General features: G+C 49.2%; 1 protein-coding gene across 2 annotated transcripts in view; it reads left to right on the forward strand.

The window, feature by feature from the left end:
* The window catches only part of ATP13A3 (ATPase 13A3), a 64,028-nt gene that overhangs the window by 32,860 nt on the left and 12,091 nt on the right, over positions 1-19,077 (forward strand). For both annotated transcript variants that reach the window (XM_051991596.1, XM_051991598.1), the window contains exons 8-29: positions 1,419-1,553; positions 2,294-2,366; positions 3,989-4,120; positions 4,994-5,173; positions 5,814-5,971; positions 6,235-6,423; positions 7,620-7,681; positions 8,123-8,273; positions 9,625-9,741; positions 10,541-10,558; positions 10,648-10,801; positions 10,876-10,996; positions 12,019-12,143; positions 12,802-12,980; positions 13,215-13,337; positions 13,431-13,510; positions 14,149-14,191; positions 14,276-14,385; positions 14,628-14,724; positions 15,550-15,622; positions 17,228-17,405; positions 18,724-18,911. In XM_051991596.1, coding sequence (XP_051847556.1) covers positions 1,419-1,553; positions 2,294-2,366; positions 3,989-4,120; positions 4,994-5,173; positions 5,814-5,971; positions 6,235-6,423; positions 7,620-7,681; positions 8,123-8,273; positions 9,625-9,741; positions 10,541-10,558; positions 10,648-10,801; positions 10,876-10,996; positions 12,019-12,143; positions 12,802-12,980; positions 13,215-13,337; positions 13,431-13,510; positions 14,149-14,191; positions 14,276-14,385; positions 14,628-14,724; positions 15,550-15,622; positions 17,228-17,405; positions 18,724-18,911 — 2,686 coding nt within the window. The remainder of the gene's footprint in view (positions 1-1,418; positions 1,554-2,293; positions 2,367-3,988; positions 4,121-4,993; positions 5,174-5,813; positions 5,972-6,234; positions 6,424-7,619; positions 7,682-8,122; positions 8,274-9,624; positions 9,742-10,540; positions 10,559-10,647; positions 10,802-10,875; positions 10,997-12,018; positions 12,144-12,801; positions 12,981-13,214; positions 13,338-13,430; positions 13,511-14,148; positions 14,192-14,275; positions 14,386-14,627; positions 14,725-15,549; positions 15,623-17,227; positions 17,406-18,723; positions 18,912-19,077) is intronic.

Here is a 19,077-nt window from a genome sequence, read left to right on the forward strand (position 1 = left end):
ATTCCCTGGAAGGTCAAAATTTGAAGCTGAAGCATAAATGCTTTGGTCACATAATGAAAAGATGGGACTCCTTGGAAGACTTTCTGATGTTGGCAAAAGGAAAAGGGGACAGCAGAGGATGAGATGGAGAGATGGTATCAGGGCAGCAAAGACCGTGAGCTTGGCCAGAGATTAAGACTGCAAGGGGGCCATGGGGCCATGAAGGGGCGGACTTGGATAAGAGCGGCCCAGATGTCCTGGGCTGGGCCAAAGGCTGAGGACTTGAGCAGCCTCCCTAAAGCTCTGCTTTTCTGTGGAATTTGTAGTTTTTTGGGCCCTTCTTGTTCAATCACAGGAACCAAGGGGCTTTCTGCTGTCAGTTGGAGATGTCTGCCTCCTGAGAAGGCCTGAACTTCCAACCCCAGCCATCCTTGCAGACAGCCTTGTGTCAGACGCAGAAGGACTTGTCCTGGGTGGGAGGAGGCCAGCGGGGCCCAGAGCTGCCTCAGGAATCTCCCCATGGTCATCTTGTTCAGAGGGAGCCGGGTGCCCAGAGGCCCAAGTCTCTGCTGATCCTGAGTGCATTTGGGATGCCACACTGCCCCCCAGTGGCAGCTGGCATTTAGGGATCCTCTCTGTTCAGCTTAGGAAATTGCAGAAATGTTGGACTGTTAATTAAATGCTAGATAGGGTTTTGTTTTTAGACTGTGTTTAGGACTTGCTTTCTCTAGTGTATTAAGATAAAAAAATCCAAAGATTTCTCTGGTCCCTTCTATGGAGAAGTGTAGCGTATGGAGTTTAAAAATAAAAGTCTCATGTAGATGGGGAAAGCCCTTCAATACACATAAAGGCATTTTTCAGTTTTCAGTTTTGTTTTTGTTTTTGCTGAGGCACTTGCTCAGGGTCACACAGTTAGGAAGTGTTAAGTGTCTGAGGCCAGATTTGAACTCGGTTCCTCCTGAATTCAGTCTGGTGCTCTATCCACTGCACTATCTGTCTGCCCCCAGTTTTCATTTTGGTAAGATTTTGTTTTCCAAATTTTTCTCCCTCCATCCCATACCCTCCCCAAGACAAGCAATCATTGATGTAGGTTAAAAATGTCATTTAAAACATATTTCCACATTTGTCATATTGTGCAAGAAAAATCAGATCAAAAGGGAAAAAAACCATGAGAAAGAAAAAGCGAACAAACAAACAAAAAAGGATGAGGGTCCTCGCTTTGATCCACATTCAGTCTCTGTCGCTCTCTCTGGATGTGGACGGCATTTTCCATCCCGAGTCTATGGAAATTGTCCTGAATCACCGCATTGCTGAGACGAGCCAAGTCTGTCATAGTTGATGATCACTGTGTCCAGTGTTTTGGTTCTGTTCACGTCACTCAGCATTAGTTTATGTAATCCCAGGCTTTTCTGAAATCGGTCTTGCTTTTTGTTTTCCAGGTTCTCAATCCCTTCTACGTTTTCCAGCTGTTCAGTGTGATCCTGTGGAGCACAGATGAATACTACTACTATGCCCTAGCCATTGTGATCATGTCTGTGATCTCCATCGTGAGCTCCTTATACACCATTAGGAAGGTCAGCACATGTCCTGGGGTGCCCAGGCCTTCGAACCGATCCTTCAGAGCTTTGGAGCTCCTGATGTTGTCAGTGTTTTGGGACTCCCTTTCCTACCCAAGATTATAGCCTTTTGTGATGACTTTGACGATTCAGTTCTTGGCAATTGTCAAGACAGACATTTGAGGGAGTTATTCGGGGCCACTGAGGCAGGGCGTAAGCCCGGAGCTTTCTGATTCCCAGCCAGCTTTTAAAATAACTGGCTCTTGGATTTCTTTCGCAAAATCTGTTTTTTTTCATTGACTTCGTAAAGTTAAATTTTTGACTCTTCAATGTAAGAAAACCTGGAAACCTGTGATTATCTGGTTTGGAATAACTTTGTGCCAAAGTGAGTCTCTGGGATCAGGGAGCTTGCTTAGGCTTTTTGGGCTGGGGTGAGGAGGGTGGAGGAAGAGTGGACACAGCACCCCCAGAGAAGCCTCCCCCATTTCCATTGGGAGAATGCTCTCCTGCGTGCTGGGGGAAGGTGAGAGAAAGGGTCCCCAGAGGAGCCAGTCTCTGGAGTCAATGCCCGGCTTTTTAGCTTTGACCAGTTTTTGTTGTTTTCTGCAGTCATTGGATTCTTAGAGAGTGAGTGTGTGTGTGATAGTTGGGGGCGGGGAGTTCCCTGGACCTCTAATTTCATTGGCCTGTGTGAGTATCACTTCATAGTTAAGCTCAGACTTTCCTTGGGTTCTGATAGTTTCTCTGTTTCTTTCCAGCAATACATCATGTTGCACGATATGGTGGCCGCTCACAGCACTGTGAGAGTTTCCGTCTGCAGAGTTGGTGGAGGTAAGTAGCCCACGACGTGTCTGTCCCTTGGAGGGGTCAAGGATTGGAAGAGTGAGTCAGAAAGTGCCCCACCGAGTGCCTTCGCCAGGAGGGCGCGGGGAGCTGGAAGGCCATTTTGTCTGTCAGCCACATACTCACATAGATGCTTATTGCACGTAGGACAGTGGAGGAAGCACTTTGCAGAAGGTCGTATTGGGCCCGTTCCATTCTCTCCAGGCAGAGGTCACTTCTCCCTGGAGCCCTTGGTCTGGCCCAGCTGGGCAGTGTCCTGCTCAGGGCTGTGGGGAAGGCTGCTGGACAGATAGACTGCTGGCTTGTCACTGCAGGCCTGGCCCATGACTGAGAGCCAAAGGGAGGATCTAGGGAGGAAACTTGTTCTGTTGAGACGGGAGAGTCAGGCATGTCTGCTGGATTGGGGACAGCTCTCAGGAAAGGGACGTTCTCTCGCCACGGGCAGAACTGGCCTGTTGCTTCAGTTGTCTTCCTTTGCCAAGAGGTCATGAGAGGAACTCTCTACCTTTCATGTGTTCTGAACCTATGGACCCTATCCAAGAGACATGGATTTCATTTTCTCACTAAAAAAAATCATGATTGAGGGAAAGGCTAAATTTCATTTAAGGTTAGTGAAAATGAAGATGCTTTTTTTTTCTTAGCCAAGTTTACAGAATCTCTGAAGTTTATCCACAGATCCTTTGATGGGATGTCCACAGACCCATGCTGGCAAACTCCTTTTTGTGGAAAGCTAGATACAATTCCTGTGGTTGCATTTATACTTCAAACAGTTCTCTGAGTAGGAAGAACTAAAAAGGATCTTGAGAGTTGCCACAAACTAATAAACTGATGACTTAAAAGTCCATAGCCCAAAAGTCTAAGAGTGAAACCTTGTATTTTTGGCCTGAGGAAAAATGTAGAAGCTGTTCCATTCTGCACACAAATTCCTACTGTGTGCGATGGTATCAAGGGGCTTAGTCTGTGGAGTTGGGCAGGGACCGATCTTGAGTTGGAGAGATCCTTCCTCTAAGTCCTCTACACCCCACTGAGGGAGGGCTGTGGATCGCATGGGCTTTTGTTTTCTCCTGGTGGTATTTCCCAGTGTGAACATAGTCTCCCCTCCAGCTTGAAAAAGCAGAGCCCTGATCCTGCTGCCGCTCCTTCCTGGCTTCACCTTCCACTTGTGGCCTCCATCTGGCCCCCCAGGTCGGCCTTGGTTGGCTCGCAGGCTCCCTGTGGGCTGCTCTCTGTCCCTCTTTCCAGTCATTCTTGCCCAGTGGGGAGGTATCTCTTTGCTCTTGCTCCAGCTCATTTGGCAGCCATTGCTTCTACCCAGAAAGTCTTCTCTGGTGGCATCTCCTCCCCGACCTCGCAGGACTTGGTGCTTCTCTTTTTTGTTACAACCATTCAATTAGGAGCGTCGTGAGGGTAGGGGCTCCCTCAGTGCTGCCATGTTCATGGTTCTGAAGTCATTTAAAAGTATGTTTCAGTAGGCTTCCTCTCCTTCCCCTTGGACCACTGATATCTCTCTCCTGGGGGGCAAAAGCCTCTGAGACACAGAACCATTGGCTCTTGTGTTCCTGTTACTTCACATAAACCAGCATTTAACTCGCAGTCTCTGTTCCTTTCAGAAACGGAAGAGATCTTTTCCACGGACCTTGTACCTGGAGACATCATGATCATCCCCATGAATGGGACGGTCATGCCCTGTGATGCGGTCCTGATCAGTGGTACCTGCATTGTGAATGAGAGCATGCTTACAGGTAAACGGGCTCAGTGATGGCTCTTAGAGCTGGGCTAGGGAAGTCTTCACCAGAGTGGCAGGATGCTTTTATAGGAAATCCATGCAATATTTTATTTTCATACTGTGACTTTAAGGGATAAAAAAGACTAAAAGTTAGAAGTCTAAAAAGAACCTACTATAGTGAATTGTGGATCTCCTGGGAATGATGAAGGTGGGAAGAGGCATTTTGAGCCTGATGGATGTGTTGGGAAGTGATGGCCTTGGGCTTGGAAGAGGCTTGGCTCTGGTCGTTCTCTGTGGAGCCCAGAGCCTCCGTTTCCCCTTTTGTAACGCGGGACCACTTTGGGTCATCCTCCCGACTAGGCAGTTGTTAGGATCAAAATATGGGGCATGTAAAGAAGCCCTTGGTCTGTGCTGCTGGTGCTCTTTGGGGGAGAATGAAACAAGGAAAATCTTTGATCTTCCCCATCAGTCACTGTTCTCTTTTTCTGCTTTGATGCGGCAGCACATGGGCCTTGCTCCTGGTCCCGGCCAGTCCTGGCTCCCAGTGACAGCTTTTCCTCAGCTGGAGTCACCGGGGGAGACGGGTACTTTTCCTTTGTCTCATGAAGGCTGGGGAACAGGAGGACATGGATGTTTAATAATGCCGTTCTATCCTACCAGTTATGTTGGTGATGGAATTTTCTTGTTCTTGGCAGGCAAAATTCAGCAATTTGAGATACAAGTCAGATCTCTGGATGTTGTGCTAGAACCACAGCTCTTTTTGTCGATTTAAGTTCACGTCACTCTGAAATTTTCTGAAGGTTATTTCAGAGCAGCACTTAATATCTTTGGAGATTGATTTTAAAATGTTAAAGCTTTCTGTGCTGAGGATTTAAGCTTTCTGTTTAAGGTGAGAGTGTTCCTGTAACAAAGACGAACTTGCCAAACCCTTCGGTGGATGTGAAAGGAATGAAGGATGAAATGTATAGCCCCGAGCTCCATAAGCGGCACACTTTGTTTTGCGGGACCACCGTCATTCAGACTCGCTTCTACACCGGAGAGCTCGTGAGAGCCGTGGTCGTCAGGACAGGTGGGCAGCGTTTCATTTACCCATGCTGCATCATTGAGCCATAAGTGCTTATTTCCAAATGGCGAGCATTTGAGGAGCTGGGAAGGACTTCTGGATAGTCTAATGAGAGTTCCCTTTAAAAAATCTGTGTGATTTCTTTTGGGTGCTTCATTTTTCCTCATTCCTTCACTCCCTTTAGCTTACTTCTTGGTCTTTGTTTGGAGTTAAGATCCTCCTGGAGGGACATAATTCTTGGGTATGAAACTGCTGGGATTTAAGGCTTTTACTAGTAATAAATGTGAAAACCTTTGGACTTATGACTTGGTCCTTCAAGTGTATTGCCACTTGAATTAGGAAATGTTAGAGACAAATGAAAAACTTCAGTATGGGGAGAGAATAATTGAGAACACTGTCAGCAAATTTTAAAAAAAAATTATCTCATTGCTACTTCAAATATAGAACAGTATGTTTGATTTCATGGGGAGGCGTGTGTGTATACTTACATATCTGAACAAAAACATATCTCTTTCCGCCTTTTGTATATCCTCCAGATTGATAGCCAATCATTCTGACTCCAGTCTTAAACAGGGCCAATAGTTTCTGCTCCTGCTATTTTGATCATCGATTCTGCTGTAGTAACTTGTCAAACATCTGATTCCAGGGTTTAGTACTTCAAAAGGCCAGCTTGTACGTTCCATACTGTATCCTAAGCCAACGGATTTTAAACTCTACCGAGATGCTTACATGTTTCTGCTCTGTCTTGTCGTGGTGGCCGGCATTGGATTTATTTACACCATCGTCCATAGCATACTGAATAAGGTACAGAAGGCTCGGGTTATGGCCTTGTTCATCCTTGGGGGATTCTAGAACGGCTCTCTGGGGTAATTAAGCTAAATTGCTTTGATTCTCTCCTGGCTTTTCCCAAGAAACTACTGGGGAACTGCAACATTCATTGGCATATAATGTAAACAGAGTGAAGAAAGGCCCCTGATTGGCTGCGCTCGCCTCCCCAATCTTTCTCTGCTACAAAAGAGGCCTTTCTGAAGCAGTCACATGTATTTTTTTTCCTGGGCTGAACCTAGGTATCGGCTGGCGTCATAGTTATTGAATCTCTGGATATCATCACAATTACTGTGCCTCCTGCCCTTCCAGCTGCAATGACTGCTGGGATTGTGTATGCACAAAGGAGACTGAAAAAGATTGGGATCTTTTGCATAAGCCCTCAGCGGATCAATATCTGTGGACAGCTAAATCTTGTTTGTTTTGACAAGGTAAGACCAGTTTTACAGTCAGGTCTCACTAGGCTTATTTGCTTTTTTGTATTTGTAGCTTCAAGCTTGATACTAAATACGGTTTTCAATTCCTTTAAGCAATTTCTTCCCCTCATTAAGTAGTAGGCTTTTTTTTTTTTCCTATTTTTGAATATTTTTAAATTTAGCCTTTCCATGTTGAAAATCTTGTTGGTATTTTGGCTTATAAGAAACATATAAATTTGTTTTGGTGGAGTAACCTCTTCCAAAGCCTGTGCCCGGGGTCCTGGTGTGCCCTCCTGACCTGCCCACTGGTCATCTTAAGTGTGGCTGAGAGCCCGGGCAGGGACGCCACTGTTTCCAGCCTCTGGTTCCTCCCCACAGGATGGCCATGAGACATGCAAAACCCTTGGCAGATGCTGAATGTCTCTATCGGCACTGATGATTATGAATTACTTTTTTTTTTATGAAGAACATCCTTTACTGGGCATGAGAATGAGGGTTTCCAAACCACCAAATTGCTTCCCCATTAATTTCCCTTGTTATCGTTGTCATGAACATTTCCGAGGGGCTCTCTCCACAGAGAGTCCTTCAGAGTTTTTTTCCCTCAGATTTGATTGCTGCTGTCTCCTGCTCTGTGAAAAGCATTTGATTCTGAGCATTTGCAAATGCAGGAGACTGAGAGGGCCCATACCCAGAATCTCTGGTGTGAGCCAAACTGTACAAACAGAAATATCCTCCCTGCCCTCCCTGCCCTTGAGGAGCTTTCTTTCTAAGGGGAGGAGAAAGTATTCAGAAAGAGAAAAGCTGGGGAGGAGCTCACAGTCAGAAGAGGCCATAAGGCTGGGTGAAAGTGCCAGACCTTATACCTCGTGAAAGAATCTTTTGGTTAGGGCAGCTACTTTCCACTTCAGCCTCCTGCGCTCTCCTTAATGACCTCAGATGAAGGGAGTTCCCACATAGGAGCCCCAGATCGTTGGCATGAGCTCATGGTCTCCCTGAACTTGCCTGCCTGAAGTGAAACTCACAGACCACATACCAGGCTTTGTCATAAATAAAATAGTTCCATGAATCTCTGAAGAAGCAATGAATCAGTTATGGGAAAGGGATCTTTAAGAAAATGTGTTCATGTCAGGGGCATAGATACCCAGGCTCTTGAACTTGTGTTGCTGGGTTCTGTTGGGCATCTCTCAGTGACCCCAGACTTTGTTTTCCAGACAGGAACTCTGACCGAAGACGGCTTAGACCTTTGGGGCATACAAAGAGTGGAAAACGCACAGTAAGAGTTCATTCGATTTCCTGCTTTGGAATTCTGACATGTTTTCTCCTTCTGGTCTGATAATTCATCGTGTTAGGCCTTTCATGTTGCACTTTTGGGGATTTTCAGGCAGGAGGGAGAGTAGAGCTTTCATGGAGAGAAAGGTTTTGGGGATAGCAGCTGTGAAGTTAGCACATGCACTTAATGCTTAAACATGGATTCCCTGGCCACCATGAAACCTAGGGCTTTAGCAGCCCGGGTCTCTGATGGAGGATCCTGAGTTGCCCATCCTAGCCTTAGGTCCGTGGAAAACTGAGTTGAGGTCTGCCCTTGCCGTCCATCTCTCTGCTTAGGACCGAGAGAAAAAAAGGCTTTCCCCCAAGTTTTCTGCTTCCCACGAATCCTGGGGTGGTGGTTGGGGGCACCCGGCCTTTCTCCCAGCTTGGGGCCTTTTCTCCTCAGGTTCCAGCTGCCAGAGGAGAAAGCCTGCAGCGAGAGCCTGGTGAAGTCTCATTTTGTGGCTTGCATGGCCACCTGCCATTCCCTGACAAAGATCGAAGGCCTGCTCTCTGGAGACCCGCTCGATTTAAAGATGTTTGAAGCTATCGCATGGGTAAGGGCCGCCTTCTCGCCTCCTGTTTGTTCTGTGAGCCTGAGGCCGAGCCAAAAAAGAACCAGTTTTCTGCTTCTCCTCTAGTCTTGGCTGCATTGGTTTTATTTGTACAAAGCCTTTTTAATTTAATATAATCAAAATGATCCATTTTGCATTTCATCATGTTCTCTAGTTCTTTTTTGGCTATCAATTCTTCCTTCACCACAGATCTGCGAGGAAAACTATTCCTTGCTCTCCTAATTTGCTTATAGTACCATCCTTCACGTTTAAATTGTGAACATATTTCAACTTTATCTTGGTATAGGGTGTTAGGTGTTGATCAGTGCCTACTTTCTGCCATATTATTTTTCAATTTTCCCAGCAATTTTTGTCAGATAGTGAGTTCTCATGCCAGAAGCTGGGGTCTTTGGGTCTATCTAGATACTGTAGTCATTGACTATTGTGCACTTGTCAACCCTACCTATTCTACTGATCAACTACTCCATTTCTTTGTTAGTACCATATAAGTTTTGATGACTGTCTCTTTATAATGTAGTTTTAGATCCGGTACAACTAGGCCACCTTTGTTGCATTTGTTTTTTCATTCCTTTTTGTTCTTCCTGAAGTTTGCTATTATTTTTTCTAGCTCTGTAAAGTAATTTCTTGGCAGTTTGATTGGAATGGCACTGAATAAATAGGTTAATTTAGGTAGTATTATTTTTATTTTTAAAATTTTTTTATTACATTAGTTCAGTCTACCCATGAGCACTTGATATTTTTCCAATTGTTTAGATCTGATTTCATTTGTATGGAAAATATTTTGTAGTTGTGCTCATATTATTCCTGACTTTGCCTTGGCAGAGACTCCCGAATATTTTACATTATCGACCGTTATTTTAAATGGTATTCTCTTTGTATGTCTTGCTGCTGGACTTTGTTGGTCATGTGTAAAAATGCTGATGATTTCTGTGGATTTATTTTGTATCCTGCAACTTTGCTAAAGTTGTGGATTGTTTCTAGTAGCTGCCGGCTCTTTTGGAGAGCTTTCCTGCCACCAGAGGCCTCTCCCTCAGTTTAAGCCCCCACTCTCTATAGCAGATTTGAGGAAATCTCATTCACTTAGGGCACAGTGGAGTTTGGAAAAGTGAAAGGCTTGAGCCTCCCTGCTTATTATATTTAAAAAAATTTTCCAACTGGCTCTGGGAAGGATAGAAAAGATAAAGAGAAGAGTTATAGCCAGTTACTTGGGACCGTTGGCAAACAGCACTGACCCCCACCTCCTACCAAGGGAGCGCCATGGGGCCACGGGCCTGGGTCAGACCATGCTCTGGCCCTGTGGAGAGGCCGAGGCTTCATCTTCTCTTTTTCTCAGATTCTAGAAGAAGCGACTGAAGAGGAGACGGCCCTGCACAACCGAATCATGCCCACGGTCGTGCGGCCTCCGAAACAGCTGCTTCCGGAGCCCAAACCTGCAGCCAACCAGTCCATGGTAGGTCGGCAAGGTGGTTTGGGCTGCTCATTTGAAGCTAAATTGCCATCCCCTCCCCCAAACCAATCCTGGGGGGGATCCTTGCAGCGAGTCCACATTAGGGGTGTTCATTTCTATTCTTGGGTAGTGAAATGGAGCATTGGGTTGGGATTATCTGCCCTTAGAAGGGAATAGGTGGGATGGGGGGGGGGGGATTGTGCTTGGCAGCTTTGTGGTAATGAGCCTCTGACGGGGGCTGGGGTAAAAAGCAGGACAGAGCAGGTGGGCCCGAGAGAGCCCTGCCAGCCCGGGCCAGGGGCGTCCTGGGGAAGTTGCGTGCTGAATGCCCAGGGCATGGCTGAAGCTCCGGGAGAGAGGGGATGTCATGTTCTGTCCATCCTGGCCTGAGGGCTCTGTCCAGAGCCCTGGGGAGATTGGTGATCCTCAGGAATGGTCCGATTGCTGGTGCACTCCAGCCCCATTCTCTGTCCCAGGTGCCCGCTCCTTCACTCCTTCCCCCTTTTTTCCCCCTTGAAGTTCCAAGTGGGCTGTAGGACAGGATCTGTGCCCAGTGCCCATGCTGGGCGGCTCTCCTATCAGTCCCACTGGGGGTGGAGTGGCTCCCGGCTGCTTGGCTGCATTGCTGAGACAGGGCTGAAAGAAAGTTCTGGGCAGGAGCCCCAGCCCCTTTACCCCCTCAGCCACTGGGAAGGGCCTGGGCTGGCTCTGCTTCTCACCTTCCAGATAACGAACATTTCTAAACCTCTGTGGGGCCTTCGGCAGTCATAAGTAACCTCTGGTCTTTTCTTTCTTTTTCCAGGAGCTTTTCGAGCTTTCCGTAAGTGTTCTCTCTGTTCTTTCTTCCCGAGTCATTTATGGGGGGGAGGGGGTCGTTGCAGGGGGGTGCCCACCGCAGCTCTCTCGCAGGCCAACTACGAGATCGGGATCGTTCGGCAGTTCCCGTTTTCTTCTGCCTTGCAACGCATGAGTGTGGTGGCCCGGATTCTGGGGGATAAGAAGATGGATGCTTACATGAAGGGGGCCCCGGAGGTCATTGCCGGCCTTTGTAAGCCAGAGACAGGTAAGAGCCGAGAATGGAGGGCGAGGGGTCCCGGGCCCCCTCTCACCAACGCTAAGATGGTGGTTTTCCTTCAGTTCCCAGTGATTTTGAAAAAGTGTTAGAAGATTACACGAAACAGGGCTTCCGGGTGATCGCTCTGGCACACAGGAAACTGGAATCCAAGCTGACCTGGCACAAGATACAGAACATCAATAGGTGAGACGCACTGACGCTCTTTTTTTCCCAGGGCCACATCCCTGACTGGTGGGTGTTTCCCTCTGGATGCTGGTCTGCAGACCCAAGGCCCATCTCTAGATTTCCTGGGGGCTCCTTGCTGCTTCTTGTCCTTGGGCCGTCTGGGAGCCGCCTCTTCCCGTGGGGCCTCTGTGGTGTGGGGCAGCCATGGCGGCTGCAGGTGGTGCCTCGAGGTCAGGCCTTTGAATCTGTTTTATCTCCCAGGACCCTGTTAAGTGTCCTAACTTCTTTCCGTGTCTCTCAGCTCAGGTATGGGGGGGTGAGAAAGTGAGGAGTCCTGAGTGCCTGGAAGGAGGCCATTGCCCTCTATAGTAGTGTGTATGTGTGTGTGTGTGTGGGGGGGGGGGGCAGCTCTTTTGTTGAGAGTTTAAGATGTCTAGAAAGCAGTTGAGGTAAGTGAAGGTCGGCAGAGAGCTTGTCAGGATGGAAATGGCCATGGGCTCCACGGGACAGAGGAGATCCCAAGAGAATTAATCTGGAGGGAGACGAGCCGAGGGCACAGGACAGCCTATGGTGCCATGGTTGAGAAGCGTGATCTGAGGAGGGTTTGGCCAAGAATACCAAGAAGAAAGGGGCGCAGGAGGAGGGGAGCTGGAGAGCAGAAAGGGACCTCCTGGCCCAAGGCTGCGGGAGGTCCGAAGCACTAGAGTTAGGACTAAACACCACCGGGTCAGCAACAGAGAGATGTTCGGTCACTTGAGAGAGAGGGCTGGCCCGGTGGGTGATGAGGTCAGAAGCAGATGAGAGAAGGGAGGGAGAGAGAATTGTGGGAGGTTAGAGAAGGGTTGATGTTATTGATCTCTTTTTGCACTCCTTGTTTTACATCCATGAAATGAACACTTCTAGAGGCCACAGGCCATGTCGCTTTTGCCCATGTCTGTCCCTGTGCTCGGCGTAGAGTAGGTGCTTAATAATGCACGTTGCTTTCTTGATTTGTTAGAGACAAGAACAAGCAGATCTAACGAGGAGCTTCCATTTTACAGAGATGCCATCGAGAGCAACATGGATTTTATGGGATTAATTATAATGCAGAACAAATTAAAACAAGAAACCCCTGCTGTACTTGAAGATTTGCGTAAAGCCAACATTCGTACTGTCATGGTCACAGGTGAGCTAATTGCGCAGAACAGGCCGGCCGCACCAGAGCCGCCATCCTGGGCTACTTTCCTAGGAACATTCACTCCGGTCGCCATCAGAGTTTTCGTTTAAGAAATCCTGCTTGATTCTCCTGTCGGTAATGAAGCCCCGACTTAGCTCTCACATTGCAGCTCTGCAGGTTCCGTGCCTCATCGTACGGACACGAGAGGGGACCATTTAGCGGTCTGGAGCTGAGAGAGGCATGGATGGTCCGTGCCCTTCCCAATCCAGACACGCCCCTGGGCCATTCGGGTTCTGTAAAGAGATGACAGTTGTGCTTCTACTAGCAAATAATCAAGGAAATAAAAGGTTTTGGAGGGATTATGCCCGGTGTGTGTAAATCACCCGAAGGATTCCAGGGGAATGATCATGACTCCTTTTCGCTGCAGCCTTCCCCAAACCCAGTCACCGTACTCAGATCTCAGATAAGACCTTTGTCACCCACTAGTCTCTCCTTATTTCAACCTAAACATCACACGGACTAGGAGAACAAGGGACATTCTTGATAAGATGGGGCCAGTTGAAGCGTCAGGAGGTCTGGCATTGCCTTGTCCCCGCAGCGGATGTGTTCTTTAGCTGTTGGAAGCAGGGCACCCTTTTCATTTCAACTTTTCTGTTTGGCTGACCAGGTGACAACATGTTAACTGCTATTTCCGTGGCCAGAGACTGTGGAATGATTCTACCTCAGGATAAAGTGATTATTGCAGATGGACTACCTCCCAAGGACGGACAAGTGGCCAAAATCAACTGGCATTATGCAGACACTCTCACCACAAAGTGCACTAGCTCTCCAGAAATCGACTCCGAGGTGATTGGGAGACTTTGGATCCCAACTTAGTGTCCCGTTCTGCCCGAAGGGGCGTGAGTTTTCGGTCTCATGTGGGGAAACTCTGTCTGTTTCTCATAGGCCCTTTAGCTTGGGGATTGACTTTCCTTTGAAGCTTGGGAGGACAGGGAGCAAAGGTTGGCGGGCCCGCTGGGCAGAGCGTTCTTGTCGGTTGGGCTCTTTCCCTTGGTGAGTGCGCGTTGTTTGATTGCACAGGAAATCCCAATAAAGTTGGTCCACGACAGCCTAGAGGATCTTCAGGTGGCCCCCTATCATTTTGCAATGAATGGAAAGTCGTTTTCTGTGATCTTGGAGCACTTTCAGGACCTGGTGCCCAAGGTGAGCCGGCTGGGTGTGGGCATGCCGGCGTGGGCATCGGCGGAGGTGGGGGTGGGGGGACAGTCGCAGACGCTAAGAAATCTTTTCTTGCAGTTGGTGTTGCACGGCACCGTGTTTGCTCGCATGGCCCCTGATCAGAAGACGCAGCTGGTGGAAGCTTTGCAGAATGTGGAGTGAGTAAGCCTGACTTCTTAAAGAGCCGGGAGGGCTCCTTGCTCACAGGGACGCTTCACGACACACCCACTGCTGGTGCTCAGCCTTTTGGTGTGGAGGCTTCCCGAGTTTTCCATGGAACCCTCTGTACAATGGCTGCTCGTATCGTACCTTAAAAAGCCTTGTTAATGTTTGTTATAAGCTTTGAAGAGCGTCTCTTCATTCCCCTGTAAAGGTTTTAGGACAGAACAGCCATTTGATCTGCACGTATTTTTACGTGTTTGGCTGCTCTTTGAGCGCAGTGTGTCCAGATTGGTTTTTTGGCTTTAAAAGCCATTTTTGTCCAGCTCTGCAGTGCTTACTTAGCCCAGCGTCTGGCGCTGAAACGAGCTCTTCACGAGTGTTTGTGGAGGCCTTGCCCTGTTAGCTGGCCTGGAGAGAAGGGGCCCAGTCTGAGCGGGAGCATCTTGCCTGGTGCCCGTGTTCAGGATAGCAGGGCCCGGCGTGGTTCCAAAGCCGGCCCATCTCTGCCTTCGGTGGGGGATTCTGGGTGGCTGGAGGACCTCGGGGGAGAATGGCTCCCCTGGGACCCGGCCCACTCCTCAGGCCTGCCCCTTGGCTGTCTGAACAGATGCAGCAGAACTCTGTTTTTTTGCAGTTACTACGTGGGGATGTGCGGTGACGGCGCCAACGACTGTGGGGTGAGTGTCTGCTCGGGCCGGGCTTGCTTTAGTGCGGGCGCCCGCCTCCTGTCAGCCAACTGACTGCTCTTCTTGTGGTGGCAGGCCTTGAAGAGAGCCCATGGAGGCATATCCCTGTCTGAGCTGGAAGCTTCGGTGGCGTCCCCCTTCACCTCCAGGACCCCCAGTATTGCTTGTGTGCCAAACCTCATCAGGTACACCCCCATCTCTGCCCCAGAGCTGCTGGTCAGGGAACCGCAGTGCGCTCAATGACCCCAGTGAGGCGGCCCGGAGCGCTCTGATCTCCCGGGAGCGGGTCCAGCTGCCCCTGTCCTCAAAGGGGAGGGGCCCCCAGGAGCCGGGCCGAGGCAGGGGCGGGAGGATGGAGGCAGGGGGCTGACCAAGGCTGGGGGCGGGGGGAGGGCCTTTCTCCAATGCCTTTCTCTCCCTTCTGCAGGGAAGGCCGGGCGGCTTTGATAACTTCCTTCTGCGTGTTTAAATTCATGGCTTTGTACAGCATCATCCAGTATTGTAGCGTCACTTTGCTGTACTCGGTGAGTGACCGTTTGTGCACGTGGTAGCAGCGAGTGGGGCTGGGGGAGCCGGTTTTGAGCACCCGCGTTTCTGTGACCCTAGGGCACTCTTCCGATTTCTGCCAAAGAGCGACTGGCGGGTTCTTCGCCCCTCCCCCAGCCCTATCCCTTAATATGCCATTTCACTAAATCTTAGGCTATTAAATAGGGGACCAGTGGGACCCAGGCTTTTTGCTCTGCTTCCTGGCCCGCTCGCTGCCCCTTGCCCCCACCGACTGGTTGGCACGAGCCACAGAACCGTAGAAAAAGGTGAAATGCTTTGGGGAGTTTCAGAACTTGGTGGGAGATTTCACTCTGGGCTCGCCCTGGTCACGGGTTGGCAGGGGGCACCCGTCCACATATGGCAGGGCCCGAGGAAAATGTCTGTTGGACCGGTGGCCCCCGACGATGGCGGCTCTTCCTTCTCAGCAGAGGAAAGCCTTGTCCGCGTGTGGCCGCCATCCCCAGCAAGTGTTTCATTGAGCTCACGCAAAAGTTTTAGTCTGTTAGCTCTGGTCCAGAGTGGGCCGGCCTGTGCCTTGGTAATGGCGGCTTGGTTGGGCTTTAGTAGGTTTTTTTCATCAGCTCAGTTGGGTGACTTGTATTTTGTGTTCTCGAGTGTTTGTAGTTGATACAATGAGAAATATTATCTTGCTGTATTACAAGTTACGTTTGATTTTGACTTTCCAAATCTAAGATTCATTTTATGGTTGCAGATTAATGTGTAAAAATAACTGCCTGTAGTTGATTTTATTGAGTGTTTGGCAATGTCATTGATTATAAGTAATCTAAAAATGATTTCCTTAGATCCTGAGTAATTTAGGAGATTTCCAGTTCCTTTTTATTGATCTGGCCATCATCTTGGTAGTGGTATTCACAAGTAAGTATTTGGTTTTTTTTTCCTAAGACCTTGAATTGTAAACGTATTAAAATTATTTCCAAAATGAAGCTTTTGTCAACTCTAAAGTTAAAGGGAAATGTAGAACTAGTTGCTTGCCCAGCCTGGTGCTGCCTCCAGGACATGCAGCGGGCTGTGGCTGATGGCTGTTCGCTTTGTGGCTTTTCACGCTTCTGTCTCCCTCCGGGAGCTTAGGCAGGCTGTGCCATCCATTTGCCCGAGGCCTTGGCAGCACCCCGAGTGGCTCTTGTGACTACCCCTGTACCCTTTGCCCGCTTCTACCCCACTCCTATCCCACTCTTCCCGGGCCCGGCTGTAGCCTCTGAGGCTGCCGACCCTCATTTGCTTCCTCCCTGCCCGCCTTGGGTGTCACTCAGTCCAAGGCTGTCCTTGTGACTGTTGGGCTAGCCTTGGACTCTCTCCTGACCTCCAGTTCACCTGTGGGCCAGCCTGGGATTTTCTGTCCCCCTCCTTTCCTTCTCCTTGCCAACTCCCCGAGCATCTCGAACTGCCTCTGTGAGGTTGCCAGTGTCCAGCTCATACTGGGCGGTAGGGGTCCAGGGAGCTGCTCTGCCCTTGGCATTGGGCCACCAGTTAGAGGTCACTTTTGCCTCCACTCCTCCTGCCTCAGGTCTCCTCCTCATCCTGTGGTCGAGGTGATCTTGAGAAACTGCAGTGGCTCCCTCCTGCCTCCAGGACCATTCACTCCCTCCCAGAGTGGCTCCTCGACTTTTTCAGTCTGGTTATATTTTATTCCCATCTCTAAGATCTGTCTCCACTCATCCACTTATTGTTCTTTTCTTAAATATGAAATTTCCCCCCTCTGCGTCTTTGCCCAGGCTTACTTTAGGCTGCAATACTTTGCCCCTTCCCCTCCATTTCCCTGTTCCCTCCTGCTGCTCAGCCCCTATTCAACCTGTTCCCCACATAGTGCTGTTAGGCCTCTGAGGTGACCTTCCAAACATCCTGAGGGCAAAAGCTAGTCTTGTCTGTCTCCGAGTACCTGGCACGTGGGAAGAGCTTAAGACCAAGCTTTATGGCTGACTGAATTGAAAATGGGGAAACTTTATAAAAATTTTTTTTCTTCCGAATCTATACATTGACTTTTTTCTCTCTGCCCTGAAGATCTTTAATTTTATCTGTTGAAATTTATTCATAAGTAAGTTTATGAACACTAGAAAAAGAATTTCCATACATCAGTCAAAAAACATATCCCAAAAGGGAGTGACTGGATAAGAAAGTACAAATCCTAATTCACGCCGCTTTGAGCATGTGATTCTGTACATCCATCTTGAATGGCTTTGAGATCCTTAATTAGAGAAGTATTGCGATCCTAGCGCTGCTCTCCCACATAAGACTTAGCAGGTGGAGCCTTTGGAGCCTGGCCTGCCGAGGCCCTGGGTCTGTGTGTCCTGTTGCCATCTATACCTGCCTCCAGGGTGGGGGTAGGGATTCGGAGGTGGGGAAGACACCCCCCTCTCACACACACACAAGCTCCCCTTGACATCTTAAACAGAAATGCCATCCCGGTATATCGGGAAGAATCGTCCGATTGAAGTAGCTTCACGTTTTCCGTTCCCTCCACAGTGAGTTTAAATCCAGCCTGGAAGGAACTTGTCGCTCAGAGACCCCCCTCCGGCCTCATCTCTGGGGCTCTGCTGTTCTCCGTTCTGTCTCAGATCATCATTTCCATCGGCTTCCAGTGTTTTGGGTTTTTTTGGGTTAGACAACAGCCTTGGTATGAGCTCTGGACTCCACATTCAGAGTAAGTTGACCCGTGATTTTTAAATACACTTCAGGGGGGTAAATGATTAGAATTCTGCTACTTCCCTAACATCCCCCCAAAAAAATCCCTCTGGAGAAAGATGTCTCCATATAATAGAGTTTCTGAACTTTGGCAGATGTCTCCCATATAAAAAGGGCTGTTCAGTGTCCCAATTTTAGTGCCCACCTTTGCCCCCAATTTGGACAGACTCTCCTGGGTTTGCTCTAATGGAACCTCCCAGTGTATGTTGTTTCTGTTTTCCTGACTTAGACTGAAAATGACTGGCTGGCTTCTCATTTTGCAAGGCAAAAGGCTTTTGTTAAAGCTAGCGTTAGTCTAGGAAATGGAGCAGTGGATACACGTTGTCACGACTTCCCACTTAAACAGTGAATGATCAAAGTTTTCCTGTGTGTATGTAAATGGGTGCTTTCCCTGGACAGTGAGAGCCAGCCTCACGGGGGCTCTGTGCCAGCCTCTCCGGACAACTTGGGAGGTGGTCGAGGGAACGGTGTTGAGGCATTTCTCCAGCCCCCCCCCTCCCCCTTGCTTTCCCTCACACTGACGGGACCATTCCTTTCTCCTCACGCTTCTTCCTTGTCCTCCTTGGGGACACTTTGGAATTGGTGCTCTGGTAATTGACATTCAGGACGGACATGAGCACTGATTCTGTCCATATTTCCACAGTTATCATGCTGCCCAATAAAATCAGGCAGTCAAAGATTTCCTTCTAGTTTTCTGTGCCTGTGACCCTCGGATCATAAGGGGCAAGATTTTATAGAGAGATGAGCCGCTTTCTTGTGGTGGAGTAAAGGCTGCTCCCCTTTCCTCCCTCTCTGGATTTTGGGCTTGTATTTGGGAAATCGGTGGGTTCTCAGGCCAAGCTGGGACGTAAGATGACTCCTCTCTGCTTCGGGCCTGCTGGGTGCCAGCATACCCCCAGAGGGCCCCAGCAGCGGGTGCTGTCTGTGAGCTATGGCAGGGCCCCATTCAGACGCTGTAGTCGATCGCACAGGCTTGGGGTTGCCCCTGTGGGGTGTGTCCTGGAACCCGAAGAAGCTTGTCTTAGGACTTGCTGGCCCATAAGTCCCTCTAGGAGTTGGCGCTTCCTCCATCAGGCAGGAGCCTTCTCTGGTCGGTCACCAGCCTCAGGCAGGGCCCCTGTGAGGGAGTCACCGGATGGCCGGTTAGAACATCAGCCCTGGAGGCAGGAGGACCTGACTTAACCCTTCCTAGCTGTGGAATCCTGAGCAAGTCCCTTACCCCGCGATGGCTCGCAGCAAAAAGAAAGAAAATGACGGCTTCTTGTCTTCCGTTGCAGCGCTTGTAACCTGTCCAGAAGCCTCTCTCCCAACTTGTCACACTCTGCCAATGAGACTGAGCACGATGAGCACAATATAAAAAATTATGAAAATACCACCGTGTTTTTTATCTCCAGCTTCCAGTACCTCATTGTCGCAATCGCTTTTTCTAAAGGAAAGCCGTTCAGGCAGCCCTGCTACAAGAATGGTGAGTGGGCCTGGGGCTGCTTGTTTCCTGCCTTAATTATACATTTGCTCCCATGTGCAAGCGAGGCCTGTTCCTGCTCTTCTGCAGACACGGGGGCTTGTGTTTGGGGTGGCCTGGAAGGGGACACATGGGCGGAGGGCAGGCAGCTGGGGGCTTTCTGGGGAGG

The sequence above is a fragment of the Antechinus flavipes genome, chromosome 3 (genome assembly GCF_016432865.1).
Source record: "Antechinus flavipes isolate AdamAnt ecotype Samford, QLD, Australia chromosome 3, AdamAnt_v2, whole genome shotgun sequence".
Lineage (NCBI taxonomy): Eukaryota > Metazoa > Chordata > Mammalia > Dasyuromorphia > Dasyuridae > Antechinus > Antechinus flavipes.